Raw genomic sequence first — 18,695 nt, 5'->3', positions numbered from 1 at the left:
CCAGTAAATGGAGGGGTGGTTGGTATAGAACAGTGGTCCCCAACCCCTGGGCTGCGGACCGGTTCTGGTCCGTGGGCCATTTGGTACCGGTCCTCAGAGAAAGAATAAATAACACATTATTTCCGTTTTATTTATATTTAAGTCTGAACGATGTTTTATTTTTAAAAAATGACCAGATTCCCTCTTATATCCGTCTGAGACTCACTCTTGATGCTTGTCTCGTAAGTTCGACAATTATATTTAAAAATACCACAGTTTTTATGCTGGTCGCATAATTTTATTTTGTGCATTTATCCGTCTTACCCTAAAGGTCGGTCCGTGAAAATATTGTCTGACATTAAACCAGTCCGTGGCCCAAAAAAGGTTGGGGACCACTGGTATAGAGGGTGGGTACTGGAGGTGGTGACTCCAAAGAGCACACTGTGGACCCTCAGACCATCCCTGAGGAGGCCCTTGCTCTGGGCATGACAGGGTAGGGTGAGGGAGGTGACGGGGGCCCCCAAGGTGCTTAGAGGAACCTTAGGATATGTGTTGTTGAGAAAACTTGGGTGCAATGTAGATGAAACCTATTATGCCTTTTGTATGTATGCCTTCTGTGCATTCTCTCCATCTAAGAATGAGGGAGAGAAAGCCCGCTTTGGCCCATGGAGAGGAAGCCTTCCTAAGCTGGACGGTGTGGGTCTAGTCCAGGCACAGCCCAGCATGTGGCCTTTGGAGGGCAGGTGGAGTCGGGCACCCCAGGTACAGCAGCAGTTGTCCTGTAGCTGGAGGGCCTCAGGATAGTTTGTTGAACTAAAAGTCTAGGACAGGGGTTCCCAAACTTTTTACACAGGGGGCCAGTTCACTGCCCCTCAGACCGTTGGAGGGCCGGAGTATAAAAAAAAAATGAACAAATCCCTATGCACACTGCACATATTTTAAAGTAAAAAAACCAAAATGGGAACAAATGCAGTATTTAAAATAAAGAACAAGTAAATTTAAATCAACGAACTGACCAGTATATATCAATGGGAACTATGCTCCTCTCACTGACCACCAATGAAAAACGTGCCCCTTCCGGAAGTGTGGTGGGGGCCGGATAAACGGCCTCAGGGGGCCGCATGTGGCCCACGGGCCGTAGTTTGGGGACCCCTGGTCTAGGACATGCAGAGAGCTCAGTGGCTGGGGCCGATGGCCTCTCAGGTTGGGCATCACTCCACAGGGCCCTGGGCACAGTAAGTGCTTGGCTCACGACTCAATCTGAGGCTGTGTCCAGTTTTCTTGTTATACCTGGGCAGGAGCAGAGACAGCTGGGTGCCAGGTTGATTTTGTCTTATGAAGGGAGGAGGTTGTGGCTTTTGTTCACTGAGGCGGGGGCAGTGTGGACTCCACATCGTTCTCTGCGCAGGTCGAGGGTGGGGCAGCTGGTGTGGGGTCCAGGGCAGTCTTGAGATGGAGGCACTGTGCTCCCCAGGAGACCTCGGACAAGAGTGTGATTGAGCTGCAGCAGTATGCCAAGAAGAACAAGCCAAACCTGCACATCCTGAGCAAGCTGCAGGAGGAGATGAAGAGGCTGGCTGAGGAGAGGGTGAGCATGGGCTATGGCTCCTCCTTCCCCTTGCCCGCAAGGCAGGGGAGGGACACCAAGCTGTGTCACACTGGCAGCTGCAGGGGGGAAAGCTGTCCTGTGGGAACTCATCACTGGCTTCTGACACCTTGGCAGTGCTCAGGCACCCAAAAAGCCCTAACCCTTCCAGATTAGATTTTCCTTGAGCTTCAGCATTCATGATATTTGTATTAGGTCACTATTTTATATAGAGAGCTAGCAGCCCTGGCCTGTGGTTGTGAAGTGCCCAGCCTCTTGTTTGTTGATTCTGGGTCCCCACTTCATGCTGGCTGTTTGAGGTCAGGGACAGTGTATTGACCAGCGCCCTCCTACACACACACACACACACACACACACACACACACACACACACACACACACACTCAAGGTCCTCGTGGGTGGCACAGTGTATTGACCAGCGCCCTCCTACACACACACACACACACACACACACACACACACACACACTCACTCACTCAAGGTCCTCGTGGGTGGCAGATTGCCATCCTGGACCTCTTCCTCCTAGAGTCCTCAGCAGTTCTGAGGGGCGTGTATGGTTCACTGAACAGTTGAGCATAGGGTAGGGCTCATTACCGTGCAGCTTCTTTTTCTCTTGTCTTTTTTTTAATGTTTATTTTAGCAATTTAGAGAGGGGGAGAAAGAGAAAGACAGTAACATCAGTCTGTCCCTGTATGTGCCTTGAGTAGGGATTGAACCCACAACCTCTGAGCTTCAGGTGGATGCTCCAACCAAGCTATTTATCTGTCCCAGGCTCTGTGCAGTTTTTTAAAGCCAGCACTCCCAAGGTCTCAGAACTTTTCAGCTGTTTTATCAACCTGGACCTGTATAAACCCTGAAGGAGGTTGTCTTTGTGGCCTTTTGGGTCCAGGAGAGGTCTCACTCTTGCCCTCAGGTGAGGTGGGGAGAGAGCCCCCCACCCAGGTAGCTTATCTCTGGTGGCTGTGACCTCTTTCGTCCTTCTGAGTGTGTGTCCTGACTGCCAGGGAGTCATGGGGTATTCTGATGGTGTACAGGGTGACCCTTTCACTCAGCCCCTTGCCTGGCCCACTACTCAGGCCTTTGGTCCTCCCAGCCTGAAATCACAAAGCATGGGTGCCCTACTCCAGAGGCTCCCTGGCATGTTTGGCTCACCTCCCACCCATCCATCCTCCTCTGTAGCCTCTTGCCTAACAGTGGGCTCAGCATGTTTCCACCTCACTGACATCTCTGATCTTCATTGTTTTTCTAGGAGGAGACACGGAAGAAGCCCAAGATGTCTATTGTGGCATCTGCCCAGCCTGGTGGCGAGCCCCTGTGCACTGTGGATGTATGAGGAGGTGGTGGGCTGGGCATGGGGGCTGCTGGCTCTGCTGTCAGGGAGAACAGTGCATCGCTCACTCTGCAGCCTCTCACCTCCAATCTAAGTTCCTCCCTTACAGCCACATGTCTGAGGGCTGGAGCCAGACGGCTGGGCTCCAGTGCATGGGGACAGCCATGGCCATGTACTGTACCACACTGTACTGTACTGTTTCCTTGGGGGCCACCCGCAGGTCTGAGTGAACGTGTTCAAGCATCAGCTCAGCCTGCCCGCACAGGTGGAAGCCAGACTTGGAGATGACCTCTGCTTGTACGGATTCGCTGTAGACTGGTTTTCATGAATTTTAGTACATAACATGCACTGACAAATTATAGTTGGAAGACAGATGAAATGAGAAAATGATGATTGAGTTCTATAGCGACCTGTGCCCAGGGCTCCTGTGGGCCACTGCAGGGACCTGGTCAGAAGGTGCATGCTGGCTGGCACCCCATCCCGTTCCTGCCTCCTGTGTTTTCCCTTTTTCCTCTGAAAATGTTATAATAGGTAGGAACAAGTATTTCAGACATTTATGTTTAAAATAAACATAATTTTAGCAGAACTTTTTCAGAGATTGCAGGCAAATCATCAAGGTGATTATTTTTCAGCCAGTGTGTCTCCACCTGGCTTGTTGCCCAAGCCCAGAGCTGAAATGTGGTCCATTTTTCTGAGTAAGTCTTAATGCCCTCAAAACACACCTTAGACAGCAGATACTGAGGCCTCTCACCTGTCCTGGCTTCTGGCAACTTTTTACTCAAGATTTTTGCACAGTCAAGTCCATCTGTCCACCCTTCAATTTTTAAAGCTTTTATGGTATTTTAGCTTTTGGAAAGAAACTTTTACAAGTATTTAGAAGATAGATTTGGAGTCATGTAGCAGATATAAACAATAAATGCATTTTAGCACGTGGATTTATTTAAGAGGAAACAAGGACCTTTAGTGTGCAATCCATTCTTGATCACAAACTGGCACTCGTCTCCAGATTTGGTGCAAGCACATGGGTGGTAAGCTTCACTGGATTTCAGAGGCAGCCACCCTGTGCAGCCAAGCCTGGTGACCAGCTCACTCCTGGGACCAGCAGCCTGTGCTCTCCAGGTGGCTCCTGTGGATAGGTGCAGGGGTAGATGTAACCTTGCCCTGAATCCCAGGGAATGTGGGTGTATTTGGGGCCCTGTGTTGTCCTCACATGTAAGGTAGCGGTGGTTACCATCGGTTTCTTGTCCCTAGCACTATTCAGGGTGCCATGTGCTTACGGTGCACTGCCAGGTACAGAAGCCCAGCTCCGGGTTGCATTGTTAGGTTCCTCTGGCATGCCTGTCCTCCACGTCCCCCGTGGATGAGGTTTGTTTCCAGGAAGACAATGTTGGCCTTGTGGGCCACCCAGTCTGACCCTCTCAGCACCTATGTGACCAAGGTCAGCTTCTGTGCTGACCTTTATAAAACAATCCTCAAATCAAATTGCTGTAATTATATACATTTGCTTCTGTCTTGCCTCCTGTCAGCAGCTGTAAATCATCATCTGACCGTGACTATTTGCCCTTAAATCAGCCAGATGCGCCATTGTGAACCAAAGTTTTGTGTACGTTATTAGAAGTGGATGAGCCTCACTGTGGCTCCCTATGTCCTTCCTCTGTCCTGTGTGTGGGTGCGAGTGTTGTGTGCACACAGCTGTGCTTTGGGGGTGGAGGGCAAAGAGAGCCTCTGCTGATACCACCTGTGTGTGTTGTGTACCTTCTAGGGGACAACTGGGCCATGGCTGTAACAGTGAGCCTTGATTGTCTGGACACATAAACCTGTCCAAAACATTCTGACTGGTGTTTTGTTCTAACTGGGAGGGAGACTAGAAGCTTACCAGAACTCTGATGTAATCCTTAGTGGGCTACATCATTTGCCTGGACACAGCTGCTCCCCACAGTAGCCAAGCAGCATGCCAGCCCAGCCTCTTCCTTGGTCGCCATGGAGGTGGCTTCCCTCCAGGGATCAGGACTGGTTGAAACAAGGTTGAGGGCCCTCCCTTTTGTGTAGGGAAAGGGGGGGGGGGAGGCAGGGAGGCCCAACTTCTTGCCCTGTGCTCCCTATCCCACATATACACTTTGCCTTTGGCCATGAAATATCTGCTTTTCCTCAAGGTTAAGCACAAAACACCACATTCTGTTAACTTTTGCTGTTCAGAGGAGTTGGGAGGACTGCTCTAATACCCAGGCCCCCTGGGTCAATTCTTGGCTGTGCACAGGACTAGCAGAATGCTAGCAGAGCCAGAGGCTCAGACTTAAAAGTACCCTTCTGGCTCCATCCCTTTGTACCTGTAGTGGGGGGCAGAAGAACCCCTATGCCGAAACTCTGGGTTCCCATCACAGAAACATCAGTAGTTCAGCAGTTGTTTATTGTGGCCCAACCAGTCCAAAAAGAATAGATGCATGTATGTACAGAGTGCAGGAACCAATAAATGCATGGCCCACAGGGACAGGCTGGCCCTAGGTAGGGCAGCTGGGTCTTGTGTCCTGTTGGTTACTGCCTCTAAGCAGTTTGGGGTGAGGCAAAGACCTGAGGAGCCACTTGTTTCTGCCTGTGATACAAATTCGGCCCTGTTTTGGAAGGGCCACTGCTCCAGGGCCTAGGAAGAGGATGGCCCGACTTCCTTCTGGGTTTCATCTGAGGGTGCTGGTGAGTGCTGGGTTGGAGGGTCCTGGGGCTTCAGGGTCTCTGTGCCATTGGGGTGCTCCACCCTCTCAAATAAGATGAGCATCTCACAATGTGGTGTCTGCGGGAACAGGTCCACAGCTACAGCCTTGACTGGACGGAAGGGGGTACCCTTCACCCGGTTAGATGGGGCTCTGCAGAGGCTACAGTGAGAAGGGAGCAGCCAAGGTTAGTAACATGGCTGGGGGCTCTTGGGGCTGGGTGCTGGCCCCATTCCATCCCAGACCCCCACCTCACACTCACTCCACAAAGTTGCCCATAGCTGCCCGAGGGTTGCAGGAGACATATAGCAGCTGCTTGAGGTTCTCAGCTCTGCGGACAGCTAGAATCACTTTGGAATCTGAGGAGGTAGACTACTTAAGCAAGGGTCCTCACATCAAAGAGGGATGGGGGTCCAGCAGGTGTGGACATCAGGCTGCACAGCCTGGTGTGCCACCCAGATGTCACTGCCCTCCTTCCCTGCACCACTCCCAAATGTAGGCTACTCACGGAGGCCAGCACGGGGTGGGTCCAGGATGGCAACAAGCTGCTGAGAGGCCAGTTTGCTCACCAGGGCAGGCACCAGGTCCTCTGCTCTCCCACAGTGAAACTCTACATTGCTCAGCTCTGCAGATGGCACAGCAACACTACTGGGACCCCAGATGCCCTGCCCCCACAGGACTTGCCCAGCTGCCTGGTGTCCTGAAGCTCCTGACCAGTGGGCAGGGAGCTTTCTCACTCTTCCTTCTCTATCAGTCAGCCCCAGGTGGGTGCACACGGCTGTGTCTTCTGCAGTTTCCAAACCCCCCACCTCCACCGCTGGCCCTAGAAGCCATGTAGTAGATTCTAGGTGTTCTATGGAGGTGCATGGCAGGAGTGATTGCCTGCTGGGTGGTACACTGCCTCTCACCATTGTTGTGGGCGTTCACCCGGGCATCCTCCACAGCCTCCTGGCACAGCTCAATCCCTACGACTTTCTTCACTTTCTGTATTGAGAAAAAGCACAGGCTGATGGTGCCCTGTACCACCCTAGGGGTTTCTTGGGGAGGGGAGTAGAAGAGAATCGGGGACAGGCTGGGGTTAAGCTGCCTTCAAACTGGAAGTTACTGGAGGGGTCACCGAAGCAGTGATTACACAAGGGTGGGGTAAGGAAAGGGCACTCTTAGCTGGGGCAGGAAGGCTCACCCGGGCTAGGGCCAGGCCAATGGTGCCAGTGCCGCAGCACACATCCAGCACTGTGCTCTCTGCGTCCAGCTGGGCCCAATCCTGGATGATGGTGTACAGCACCTCAGCAGCTGGGGTGTTCACCTGGAGGGTCAGCCAGCACCACCCAGGATGTCAGCAGCGCCACTGCCCAAGTTAGCTTCCCCTCCTGCAGCCCCACGAAGTGCCTGCATTCCACAGGGCACTCCCATTGCTCCAAGACCCGTGGCCATTCCTGGCTCATTCATCTTTCTAGCCATGAGATGCTGGGCAACCTCACTGAGGGACCTGGCTTCAAAAGTAAATCGATGCCAAATCCCCCGACCCCCAAAAAGCAGCGTCAAGCATGGAAGACTTCACCAGAGCTTGCACCAGAACCCTGGCATCACCACTGCTCCCACTTTCCAACTATGGCTCTCCAACAGTCATCACAGAGGGCTAGTTAGTGCAAACAACTTCCTTCCTACTTCACAGCCCTGTGGCTCCCCTGCCTGAATGCTCTACCCCAGACTTCTATAGGCTAACAGCTTTTCGCCACCTAGCCCACTGTCCCAATTATGTCCTGGTGTTACATCAGGCCTCCAAGTGTTTTTATGATCCCCAGGGCACTCTGGTCTACCTGGAAGAAGGCATGAGGGGAGATTTGGAAGGTCAACCCCAGCAGGTCTTCGTGGATGTACCGGTCCCCAGCCACATGCTCTAGGGGCAGGCCCTCCTGGCTGGGAGTCTTTCTGTGGGTGGGACCAATCCAGTGTCACCAGCCATTGAAATGACCCATCCCACCCTCCCATCCAGGCTCCTTACCGCTGTCCCTCCTTCATGAAGTAGAGGCAGGTCACCCCACTGGCCTTGCCTGGCCCTGCTACAAAGTGCTGTGCCAAGGAAGCCTTTAGTCCTGCCAGCTCCTCAGCATTCAGTTTCTGGAGGAGGCAGTAGAAAAGGCCCTGTAAGGCTGTGTTGCATGCAGCCCACTCTGGCCCAGACACCATCCCCTGGCAGGACCACCCAGCCTGAGACCTGAGGGTGGAAGTAGGCAATGGCCATGGCTTGCCCGCGGCGGCTGGTACGCACAGTCAGCTGCTTCCAGTGGCCTGAGTATGTCTCTGGGTTGTATGCTGAGTACGGAGTAGACCTGTGGGAACCATAAGCGGCCCTGAGACCCCCCACATCTGCTAACCAGAACTGGGTGAGCAGCCACACCTACCAGGCCACAATCATGGACATTGCCCCATCGCACCCCCTGCCAGCAGGACCCAGGCTCTCTGCTACCAGACCATCTCAGAACATCCTGGAGCTCTCAGCCCAGCCACAAGGCCTCACCGGATAAATTCCTGGAAGGCCTTCACCACCTGCTTGGTGGCCTCAGGGATGTGCATGGTGTCAAAGGGGGCTGCCACAGCACATGTTCCGTCCTTGTACTTTCCTAGCCGGCAGCCGACAGTGTTGTCTTCCCCATCCACACCGACACCCACCAGAAACTCACACTTGTTACGATACTCGGTCTATAGGGTGGGCAGAGAGAGGAAGAGAGACATAGCTGACCTTACCCTGGCAGCCCACCACTTGTGCATGGAGGGGACCAAAGTGAGTGAGTGGGAGATGGCAATGTGTGAAAGGCCCCGGCTCACCCCCAGGGTGTGGCAGTTCAGGCGATAAAGCTGATGCCTAGTAGTCTTGTGACTAATCTAAGTAGTAAATGCAAAGCAGGAGAGATGGAAGAGGGCAGCTTCTTTAAGAGCACGGAGTAAAGGGTTGTTGGCCTGACCTGCTGGGGTGACGGCCTGACTCCCTCCAGTGGGCAGCAGGCTTTGTTGTGTTTGTGCCTCTGTGAGAGCAGCCAGGGCAGCAGTGCACGGTTGGTGCTCCCAATTTCCCTGCAGAGTGAGGTGGGACCAGGGTTAGACTCAGCCATCTGCCCCCAACCCATCTCTAGCTACTCTCGAAATGCTTAGCCACCTGGGTCCCTCCCTTTGGACCTCATTATCCCCACTGGTAACACAGGGGTCTTACTGGCTGGATCTGCAAGAGCTTTTGCAGATGGCCAAGAGTGTCTGTGCAGAGCACAGGTAGGGTTGAACAAGCAAAGAAATGAATACAGCTCCAGTGTCAAGAGGGTGACTGTGTCCACACTCACTTGGCAAGTTTCTGCAGCACCTGTTCACAGTCTAGCCGCTTCCGATCAAGCTGCTCAGCATACGGCACAGTCCAAAGAGGGGTCACTACATCGGCCACGCATGTGGCTGGAGGCTCACTCTCATCCTCACGCTGCCTCTTTCTGGCCATGGGATCAGCCTTGGGCCTGGCCAGGCGCACACTGAGAGGGCGGCCTTTCCAGAGGGCACCGTGCAGCACACGCAAGGCCTTGTCTCGCTCAGCAGCGCTGCGGAATGTCACAAATGCACAAGGAGGTTGGCCAAAAAGTTTGGTCTTATGGGGTTGTAGGCCAAAGCGGCCCAGAAAGCGATGGACATCACTGAAGCTGGCATGACGTGGCACGTTTTGCAACTCCAACTTGAAGATCTCCGAAGTGAACAAGTCGTCCCTGATGTAGCTGTAGAGCCCAGGCTGAGGCCCTGACTCTGCGGCTGCCCCAGCCCCCTCTTCCTTTTCCTTCTCTTCGTGGGGGGCTGGGGCTGCAGAAATGCCCAGAGCACTGCCGCTGTCCTGGCCGCAGCCCTCCATTGGCCCCGGGCCCTGTATGGAGATAGACAGGGCTTGGGATCAGAGCTAGACTCTGGGTCCTGAAAGCCCAGGCTTCCTCACCCCGCATCCAGACCTTCGTTAGTGCATCTTACACCCGGCCCCTCCCCTTTCTATCATCCTTACCTTCCACTCCCTCTCCCATCTCACCCCAGAATCCCAGAGGTTCCCCAGAGCGTCCGCATCTACATCCCTTTTCATGAGTTCTGCCATCTACGCCCCGCGTCTTTCGCTAGAATCTCCCTTCACTTTACTTCGCTGTCGACCTTGTCATTCATCCTCCGATCCGTTCCCTGCCTGGACTGAGGGCTCCACGAAGGCAACCTCCGCCACCTCACCCTGGGCCTGGCTCACGGAAGTCTCTTAGAGCGTGGGTCTGGCGAACCGAGGCCGACCCAGGGGCGAGACTCGAACCCTCGGTGCTCAGGTCCTGGTCTCGGGTATGGAATGCACCGTCCGCCGACCAGAGGCCCGCGCCAGCCCCACTCGTCTGGCCGGCCACGGTCTCGCCGGCCAGAGCGTGCAGAAGAGTCGGTGCGTCTCTATCATCCCAGCTTCCGGCTACGTCATCGCCGCTCGTCGACTCCAACGCCGGCGTCTGGCTCGCGATTTCGGGAGCCCGAAGACCGCGCGCGGCCGTGGGCGGAAGTGCGCGCGAGGGCCGCCGGGAGTGCACACTCCTTCGGCTGCCGGGAGGGCCGGGCATGCGCCGCGGGCATTTTGGCGGGAAGCGCGGGGCGGGCCGGACAATGAGAGTGTCCGTCTTCTGAGCCAATAAAGCTGCACTGGTTTTGAATCGTGGTGCGTTTCCCGCCGGCGGGGTCAGGGGTCAGGGTTCGGGTCGCGGGGCGGAGGGAAGAACGGGAGGGCGGGAGGTGCCGGCGCCAGACGCGGAGTGTAGGAGCTACGAGTAGCCACCTAGAGGCCCTGAAGCCAGCGACGACCGAACCAGCCGAGCCGCCACCGCCGCGCCGCTATGGCGGCCGCCAAGGTGCGGCTGGGCCCGGGAGGGTATTGGGCGGGGGCCCGGGGCCGCTATGGGTGGCCACGTGGGCGGCCCGCGACGTTGCCGCCAACCCCCGCTGGCCTGCGATCTCGGCTCTTGCGGGTCTCCGTGGTGCGGCCTGGGGGCTCGAGACCTTCGGGGCCGGAACGCGCGTGACCTAGGGGCGCGGGCTCTGGCCCAGGGGCTGCGGGGTGCCCGCACGACCTTGGGGCGGCCCCACCGCCCATGCTCCTTGGTCTTGTGTTCACTTCACCGCTCGCCAAGGACGCCGGGCGGGCTGCGGGTTTCCTCAGGCTCAGCCCACTGGGCTTCCCATCAAGACCGTGCATCCCTCCCTCCCGTCGTATACGCAGCACTTCATTCATTCTGTCCCAGTCTTGAACCGTCACAGGCCTCTGCGGCGGAAGCTCTTGCGTTCCAGCGGGGTCCCGGACTCCCGCACCTAAGGTGGGGGCGGCTTTGTTGGCAGCGGGTGTCTGTTCTGCCGAGCTGGCCGCGGCAGAGCCGCAGTGCTGCCCAACCAAGAAAAGCTGCGAAGGCTTATCTTTTCTTTTTTGGTTTGAGTCTGATAAGGGAGTGTCTGGATTTCTTACAGTTTTATAAATCACCAAACCACGTGTTCTGTATGACTTGAACCTAAAATAAGAATCTTTGTGCTCTGCAGTTCTCTAAACTAAACCAAAATTTTATGGGTTTTATATTTACGATTTCTTCTGACTTTATTTTTGAATCAAGATGAAGTTGCTGACGGAACTGTGAATTCCTTGTGAAAACGGGCAGTCTCGTTTTTTCTTCTAGTAAGCAAGAGCACAAAATTTCCTCAACCAGTAGAAACTCAAAGGGTTGCTTTTTGTCCTCTTCAGTCCATCATTGTGTCCTTTAAAGCTGACAGTGTCATTATCCACATTTCACAGATGAGGACATGGAGGCTCAAATAAATGGGGCAGTTTCGTAGGTGGTTGAGTTTTAGGAGCCCCAGTCAGGTGTGATTGATGCATCTGGAGATGCTGAAGCCCAGTGTGTCTCACTGTGCTGGAAAGATGCAAACCTTGACTAGCGTGAAAGGCTGTGGGTTTAATATCTTGCTTTGGGGTAAGGCTAGTCACTGGTAGGGATATCCACTGTGGGCACTGGTGAGCCCTGTCTTGCAGGCCAGGCTCATCGCCATCAGTCAACTCTCCACACCTCCCTTCACAGGACATCCATGAGGACCATGATACCTCCACTGAGAATGCAGATGAGTCCAACCACGACCCCCAGTTTGAGCCTATAGTTTCTCTTCCTGAGCAAGAAATTAAAACGCTGGAAGAAGATGAAGAGGAGCTTTTTAAAATGTAAGTAAGCTGATATTGAAATGGATATTTCTATTTTAACATGGAATTTGTGGTTTTTATGGGTACCAAGATCTTGACCTGATCTTTAATTGGACCGAGGCTGAAGAGAGGGCCTGGAATTGTGTGATGACTAATCCCACTTAGAAACGAAGGGTGCTATTGGAGTCCACTCATTACTGGGTGCCCCTGCTCCCCTGTGGCCAGTTGCTGTGAAGGGCATGGATACTCCTCTGTCCATAAAGGTGCATCTCCCCGCATCCTGCCACTCCCAAACCCTTTTTCCCCCAGTTGAGCAGGGAATCTCCACTGCCATCCATCATTATTATTGTTGTTATTTTCTTCCCCACTAGGAATTTTGGTAGTTTGAAGCTTGTGAATCCCTGCTTCATTGTTCTTAATGCATAAAATAACTTATGGAATAATGAATGAAAGTGGGTAGTGTTGTAGTCACTGAGATAACTTTTAAAAAATTACTCTAAATGTGCTTTTTGGCATCTTCAGTGAGAAGAAGCTATAGGCTGGTTTTATGTTTGTTTTCTTGTGGGCTGGTGTTTCGAAGCAGCATCTACATTAGCAATGTGTTGTTGAAATGTGTCTGTAACAGTGTAGCCTTTGGCCTATTGGCTATGCTCAGAATTGCAGGAAATGTTACAAGTTAATGGGAATAGATTGTAGTGTTTCCCTGATCCAAGTCTGTGGAACTCCGCTACTCCTTTCATACCTCTCCAGGATACTGGATTATGGTTTGAGTGCTTTGTTTCAGGAAGGGGCAAGGGAGCAGAAGCAATCATCATCCCTCTCTCTAAGGAAGGGAGGCTGGGGAGATTACCTCCCCGCAACTCCCAAGTGCCTGGAAAAGGAGAGATGCATTTGCACCTTTGGTTTCAGAAGGTGGTGGGAGTCTCCCTGAAGACACTAATTCTCCAGGTCTCTGCTCTGCCCAGAAATGATGCCATGGCCAGGGGCTGGCTCCTCCCAAGAGTGAGGACTGCTGGTGGTGTTATTGCTGTCACCTCCATGTCCCTACAGGGGTGGGAGTTATTCCTGGTGTCCTAGACACAGGCATTTTCTGAGTAAGGGAAGTGAGGCCAGCAAGTCTGACCTTTGTATCTGGGCCCATAAGACTCGAAGTCAAAGATCTGGGGGTGTTCTTGTGCGAACATGGTCTCCCTTAACAGAACTAAGTTTTGGGGGAGAGAGCAGAATGTTCCACAGAAAAGGGACTGACAGAGCTTTCCTGTGGGGAAGCTGAAGGGCAGGTGTGGTCAGTGGTTATGGGAAGATATTGGCCTCAGCCCTAAGGCAGTATTGCTGAGCTGGGGTGGGGACCTTGCCTGGGTCCAGTGTGAGGTGCTGTTCTGGGCGGGAAGGCAGGGTTTAATGGCCTTTTGGGAGTGGGGGAAGCACAGGGGGCATCTCACAGCTGAGGAAAAGGTTGGCTCTGTGGAGGATAGGGGTCTTTGACCTCCATCTGTTCTCATGCTTTCCCTGTGGCCCTACAGGGCACCAGGAAGCCCCGGTACTGTGTTTGCAGATACGCCCAACAGACTTAGGTGAGGCTACTTTGCTGAGAGGTCGGGTCTTCTTGTTAGAAAACATTGTGACTGTAGAAATCTTTTATTCTTTCTTATCAAGTTAAAACTTGGAATTTGCTTTTTTGCTCTTTTGGTGACATTTTGGCTTTTAGTTCTTGGATACAAAAAAAGGAAAGGATATTTGTTGAGACATCACATACAGCTATTTATTAAATGCTCAGAAAGTGTTTTTCCCAAGCAAGCTTTTGTCTTATGTTACCTTTTCTGCATCTTTAAGCTCTCACTCAATGACTTTTCTTGAAGGCGAGCAAAGCTCTTCCGATTTGCTTCAGAAAACGATCTCCCTGAATGGAAGGAACGTGGCACTGGTGACGTCAAGCTCCTGAAGCATAAGGAAAAAGGGACCATTCGCCTCCTCATGAGGAGGGACAAGACCTTGAAGATATGCGCCAACCACTATAGTAGGTGGCCTCTCGGGTGTGTGTTTTCATTGAGTGCCAGCACTCTGCATCAGGACAGCTTCCGACCTTTGGGCAGCTGCTTTCAGGGCTGCGCCGGAAACCCAGGAGTGTGCTGTTACATGGAGTGCACATTCACAGTGTGTTTTTTGTTTTGTTTTGTTTTTTGAATTTAAAATAGGAAATGAGATTTTGAATATGCTTCAGAACTCAGAGCAGACCTGCAGAAGCTTATAGCCCACGGGGGTGTGGAGTCTGGGCAGGTGGGACCAGCCAGGTGGATGCAGAGCCCCAGTGTGGGCTTGGAATCAGGCTCAGCCTGAGGGCCTGTGAGTGTGTTTGTGTATGTACCATGTGCGTCTGTGTGTGAGGTGCCGTCCTACTCTTTAGTGTGCTCTGTCCCCACATGGTCTCCGGGGGAGGACATGGGATTGGAACGGGGTGTGGAGAGGTGGCTGCTTCATCTTTCAGCACCTATGAAGCTTCAGAGGAGTGAATGGGGCGGGTGAAGGCCCTTGGACAGGTATGATTTGTTAGCCCTGGGCTCAGTCGGGTGGGAGGTTTTAGGATTAGCCACACAAGGCTTGGCCTGTGAAGGGGTGACAGTAAGTTCTGGGCCACATCAATTTCTTGACTGCTGGCCTGTTATGCAGTGCTCTGCGTATGTATGTCTTCGGAAACCATTGTGGCCTGGGCTCCATTCCTGACCCGGGGCCGTGTTGCGTTTCTGGGTGTGATGTGTGTTTGACAGGGCCCTCCTTGTCTGCCAGTGGGGTGACTGCTGGCAGGAACCAGAGTGGAATGGCCTTTGACGGTGATGTGGAAGGATGGGTAAGCTTGCAGAGGCCCTGAGGGCAGGAGGGTCCTCTTTGTATCACGTTGCTTCTGACCCACTTGGCCTCTGTGTGCCAGTCTCCACCTCCCAGCCTGTCTGCTCTGCCCAAGTCCTTGCCTGCCAGCCCAATTTAATTGCTTCCTCAGGGGTCTTCCTGACACGTGTGCTTTTCTTGGAGCCTTGCCAGATTGCTGGGTCATTCTGAGTTGCAAGTGGGTCCTGGGCCTAGTGCACACCATGGACCCTTGATGGACCAGATGTTTGATGGTGGGAGAAGACTGTGCATGTCGTCTATGTCACAGGCTGGCCACGTGTCTGTGGGGGTTGGGTGGTGATGGTGATGTGTTGCCCAGGGCTAGGCATGGGGCTGTCCGATATCCCTGGAGACATCTGTCACTGACATAATGCTGGGCATTTCACTGGGGGTGCTTCTGTTCTTTGGGGAGCTGGTCTCCCTTGTCTCCCTTGTGTCTGCATAGAGCCTGAGGTGATAGGGCAGGTTTCCTTATTCCAGGTCTAGCTGTGTCTTCTGTGCACATGAGCATGTGCCCACTTCCAGTGGCCTTATGCCTCCCCACTAGTCTCCCTGAACAGTGTAAGGCTGAGATTGGTTGTGTTGGTCTGACTGTATGCCTTTCTGGGTGATCATCCCATTTCCCTGCTTCAGGCCCTCTGATGACACCTCCCAATGTCCCCAATGGTGTGGCCACAGCCATGTGATGGATGCCCTTGACAGGAAGGGCTGGGTCAGCTTGCCACTGGGCCCCTGTCTGTCCTGGGCCTGGGGCTACACTAAGGGGGTTGGTGTAATTGGCCACATTGACTTTGGAGCCCTTGTTTGCATTGGGATTGGAGACCCTCACCAAGGTGTCCTCATGGTCAGGGAGCAGGCCACCTTGTTCCTAGATCTAGGATGGCCCTGGTATTAAGTGAACATAGGTCATTTTTAAAGAGTTCTGGATAAATTCTAGACCGTCCCAAATCAGCCCTGTTTTGCCCAAAGTGGGACCTTGGGTTGGCAGCCAGGACCACAGTTCTGTTGTGGGTGGCCAGGGTGGTGAGCTAGCTGTGTGGCCGTGGGCACTTCCTCATGGGGCTTCTCCTCCAGTCACATCAATGATGGAGCTGAAGCCAAACGCAGGCAGTGACCGTGCCTGGGTCTGGAACACCCATGCCGACTTTGCCGATGAGCGTCCCAAACCGGAGCTGCTGGCCATCCGCTTCCTCAATGCTGAAAGTAAGCAGAAGGGTGGGTGGGCGGGCCTCTGGACTGGACTAACTGCCGTTTTATAGTGTAGCAGTTTTTGGTTTTTTTTAGTATTTTATTCATTTTAGAGAGGGGAGAGAGAGAAGGGGGGAGGAGCAGGAAGCATCAACTCCCATATATCCTTGACCAGGCAGCCCAGGGTTTAGAACTGACACCTCAGTGTTCGAGGTCCACGCTTTATCCACGCGCCCGCGCAGGTCAGGCCCCAAGCGTAGCAGTTCTAATGCAAACAAATACTGTTGCTTTCGGGGGAGAATTGATGGTAATTGGGAAGCTGTGTTGGGGAATGTTTCTACACTGTTGTCTGGTGGCTCCTCAAGGAAGGGGGTCTAAGTGCTGCCAAACCATGTGCCCTGAAGGCTACTCCCAGACCGAGTCCATTAACAGTGCATTTCCCTCTTAACCTCAAAGGAGGCTGCACCAGCTGGTTTTCTCTCACCATCACTTGGGTATCAGCAGGAACTGTGCTAAGATTTGCAGGCCCAGGCTATCTCTCACCTGCTTGGGTCTCTTTCCAGATTGACAAAAGGTGTGCCCGGTGGGCACTAGAGAAGTTGGATGGGTGTTGGGGCCCATCGACTTAGTAGCTCACCATCCAGTGCTGAGTGGACCTCGCCTTGGCTCTAGGAACAGGGCTGTCCAGCAGCTACTTCCAACATGAATGGAGAGCAGAGTACTTCGCGAGGAGGCCCCTGGCCTTTGGTTGCATGAGGCCACCACACTGTGCTACTATGCCTTAATTGTTAAAGTCAGGTGGAAGGAGACAGCCCAGCATAGCCGCTAACCTCAGGAGGGATCCAGGAAACAATCACTGCACAGTCAGGGCAAAAGCGGGCCCAGGGCCATATTAAACAGCCCAGCTTGTCAGAATGGCCATGAGACGGGCCCTTTATGAGTCCTGGCTCTTCAGACTCACTGGATTTGTGCCCTTCACTGCTCAGGGTTCTGAGGAAGTCTCTCTTCTTTGCACAGATGCACAAAAATTCAAGACAAAGTTTGAAGAATGCAGGAAAGAGATCGAAGAGAGAGAAAAGAAAGGTGATGTGGTGTTCATGGATGGGGCGGGGGTGCTCCTTGCAGACTCACTCTGCATCCGGCTGCAGTCCCAGGCGGATGCTTTTTTCGTCTGCTATAGAAACATTCCAGGGTACTGTGACTACCTGGACCTGTCGGGTAATACAGCTGCCCGGGGACATGGTGCTTTCTGGGGAGTGAGCTGGCCATCCAAGGCCCAAGTGCTTGCTCACTGGCCTGACCTTGTGACACTTGGCATGTGGTCAAGTCACGGAGTCTGACTAGAGCCCTCCAGAGGCAGAATGGGCTTTGAGGGGTCCTCATGGCCACCTGTTTATTCAGGGCCTGACAATGGCTGCCATTGCGATGGCAAGTCACCACTTGTAACTGAGCAGACTGACCAAGGTCCCACGCATGCGTGCGTGTTTCTTTGGGTGACTGGAGGGATATGGTAGAACAGCAGCCTGTCCTGTGGGGAGTGTGTCCCAGGCTTACATGAGATAGTTACATCGACTACAGCATGGGCTGGGGAGAATGGCGCTTCTCTGTTTTCTTACTTTGTTCCCGTGTTTTAGGGGGATTGGGCAAAAACGATAATGCTGAGAAAGTGGCTGAAAAGCTAGAAGCTCTTTCGGTGAAGGAGGAGAGCAAGGAGTCTGAAGACGAGACCAAGGAGAAAGCCGAGGAGAAGCAATAAGTCCTCTGCCCTTGTTTTCTGTTCCTTCCTTCCTTTTCCTTTTTTTAAAAAATTTGCCCTGCCCCTTCTTTTCGGTTTTTACTCTGTTTTGTTTTCACAAGGGACTTTATATAAAGGACTGAATTCCAACATTCAGGTGTTTTTTTTCTAAGTTTTTGCCCTATTGAAGATGACTTCAGAAAATCCATTCCCCAGTCATGAAAATGTACTGTGCTAACTTTCTTTTCCATAGTGGAAACAGTTATTTATAGTCATTAAAAATAGTGAATAAACACATTGGAAACCTTCACAAAGGGCAGGACCGTGTGTGCGCCGGCCCTGTCCTGGCAGCAGCGTGGGTTCCTGCTGGCTCCAGGGTGTTGGGGTGGCACTTTCGGGGTCTGACCCCACTTGTCATATTCGTTCTGTTTTGTACTTTGGGCCCCTGCTGGCCACTGGGGCTGCGGTATGTCTGAGCTGGCGCTAGTGGGGCAGCTGAGCTGGGGGGAGACTGGTCCTGGGTGCTCTGCCTCCTGACGGCCTCATGTGCCTTTGTCCTGTGGTGAGGAGTAGGGAGGGTTTCTTTCTTTTTTCTTTTTTGCCTTTAGGGGAGAGAAAGGAAGACCACCAGATTCCTTAGTCTCCAGATTTTTGGCCAACGCTGTCTTTGGTCAGCCCTCAGCCAGAGAAAGGCCAGTCCCATAGTGCGCACATCCAATCTGTTGCAGTGTGTTGGCAGGGCTTGGTCCTCTTGCCACTGTCAGAGAAAACAGTCCCATTGTCCACTTACTTCCGGCATCTCCATTAGGTGGAATCGTGGACACCTGCAATAGCTTTAAATAAAAGGGAGCTTTCAAGAATGCAAATAAGTTTGTGCCATTTGGGGATTTATCTTGTAGGTAGGCCACATCTGTAGACATCATCCTACATAGGGAGAAGGGTTTATAGTGCATGGACAGGCTTTAGAAAGTACATGATCTCGCCTAACCAGGCAGTGGTGCAATGGATGGAGCATCGACCCAGGATGCTGAGGACCCAGGTTCAAAACC

At 53.0% G+C, this 18,695-nt stretch overlaps 3 protein-coding genes and 1 non-coding gene across 10 annotated transcripts in view; 3 read left to right on the top strand and 1 right to left on the bottom strand.

Moving 5' to 3' along the window:
* Positions 1 to 3,872, top strand: part of DGCR8 (DGCR8 microprocessor complex subunit) — a 29,233-nt gene extending 25,361 nt beyond the window's left edge. For both annotated transcript variants that reach the window (XM_066365329.1, XM_066365330.1), the window contains 2 exons: positions 1,454 to 1,567; positions 2,835 to 3,872. In XM_066365329.1, the coding sequence (XP_066221426.1) occupies positions 1,454 to 1,567; positions 2,835 to 2,918 (198 nt within the window). In that variant the 3' untranslated portion in view covers positions 2,919 to 3,872. The remainder of the gene's footprint in view (positions 1 to 1,453; positions 1,568 to 2,834) is intronic.
* Positions 3,873 to 5,314: 1,442 nt separating this feature from the next.
* Positions 5,315 to 10,100, bottom strand: TRMT2A (tRNA methyltransferase 2 homolog A). Of its 6 annotated transcripts, none has more exons than XM_066365337.1 (12): positions 9,648 to 10,100; positions 8,956 to 9,515; positions 8,587 to 8,695; positions 8,142 to 8,323; positions 7,839 to 7,953; positions 7,626 to 7,741; positions 7,441 to 7,552; positions 6,804 to 6,926; positions 6,529 to 6,604; positions 6,129 to 6,245; positions 5,883 to 5,979; positions 5,315 to 5,700 (listed from the first exon to the last, which is right to left on the bottom strand). In XM_066365337.1, the coding sequence occupies exons 1-12, from the start codon at positions 9,732 to 9,734 to the stop codon at positions 5,634 to 5,636; spliced, it is 1,761 nt and encodes a 586-aa protein (XP_066221434.1). In that variant the 5' UTR covers positions 9,735 to 10,100; the 3' UTR covers positions 5,315 to 5,633. The 6 variants fall into 6 exon arrangements, with proteins under 6 accessions (XP_066221434.1, XP_066221429.1, XP_066221430.1 ...); XM_066365332.1 differs by having other exon boundaries at positions 5,316 to 5,782; XM_066365333.1 differs by having other exon boundaries at positions 5,317 to 5,782; positions 9,672 to 10,100.
* Positions 10,101 to 10,352: 252 nt separating this feature from the next.
* On the top strand, positions 10,353 to 17,798 carry RANBP1 (RAN binding protein 1). Its single transcript, XM_066365338.1, has 6 exons — positions 10,353 to 10,512; positions 11,725 to 11,861; positions 13,700 to 13,857; positions 15,798 to 15,926; positions 16,929 to 16,994; positions 17,546 to 17,798. Exons 1-6 carry the CDS (start codon positions 10,498 to 10,500, stop codon positions 17,665 to 17,667), a joined length of 627 nt encoding a protein of 208 aa, XP_066221435.1. The 5' UTR covers positions 10,353 to 10,497; the 3' UTR covers positions 17,668 to 17,798.
* Positions 17,033 to 17,156, top strand: LOC136396174 (small nucleolar RNA SNORA77). The gene has a single exon (XR_010749579.1). It is a non-coding gene; the product is annotated as a small nucleolar RNA SNORA77 (small nucleolar RNA).
* Positions 17,799 to 18,695: the final 897 nt, after the last annotated feature.

This window comes from Saccopteryx leptura, chromosome 2 (genome assembly GCF_036850995.1).
Source record: "Saccopteryx leptura isolate mSacLep1 chromosome 2, mSacLep1_pri_phased_curated, whole genome shotgun sequence".
Classification (NCBI taxonomy): Eukaryota; Metazoa; Chordata; class Mammalia; order Chiroptera; family Emballonuridae; genus Saccopteryx; species Saccopteryx leptura.
This window is presented reverse-complemented; position numbering and strand designations above follow the sequence as displayed.

Excerpts from the sequence above, each read along its gene's own strand:
- TRMT2A (XM_066365332.1), bottom strand. The coding sequence starts at position 9,734 with ATGGCAGAACTCATGAAAAGGGATGTAGATGCGGACGCTCTGGGGAAC. Across the intron at positions 7,954-8,141 it reads GCCTTCCAGGAATTTATCCG|GTCTACTCCGTACTCAGCAT; the intron begins GTGAGGCCTTGT and ends TGGTTCCCACAG. Across the intron at positions 6,927-7,440 it reads CCCCTCATGCCTTCTTCCAG|GTGAACACCCCAGCTGCTGA; the intron begins GTAGACCAGAGT and ends CTGACCCTCCAG.
- RANBP1 (XM_066365338.1), top strand. Across the intron at positions 15,927-16,928 it reads CCGCTTCCTCAATGCTGAAA|ATGCACAAAAATTCAAGACA; the intron begins GTAAGCAGAAGG and ends TTCTTTGCACAG. Across the intron at positions 16,995-17,545 it reads CGAAGAGAGAGAAAAGAAAG|GGGGATTGGGCAAAAACGAT; the intron begins GTGATGTGGTGT and ends CCCGTGTTTTAG.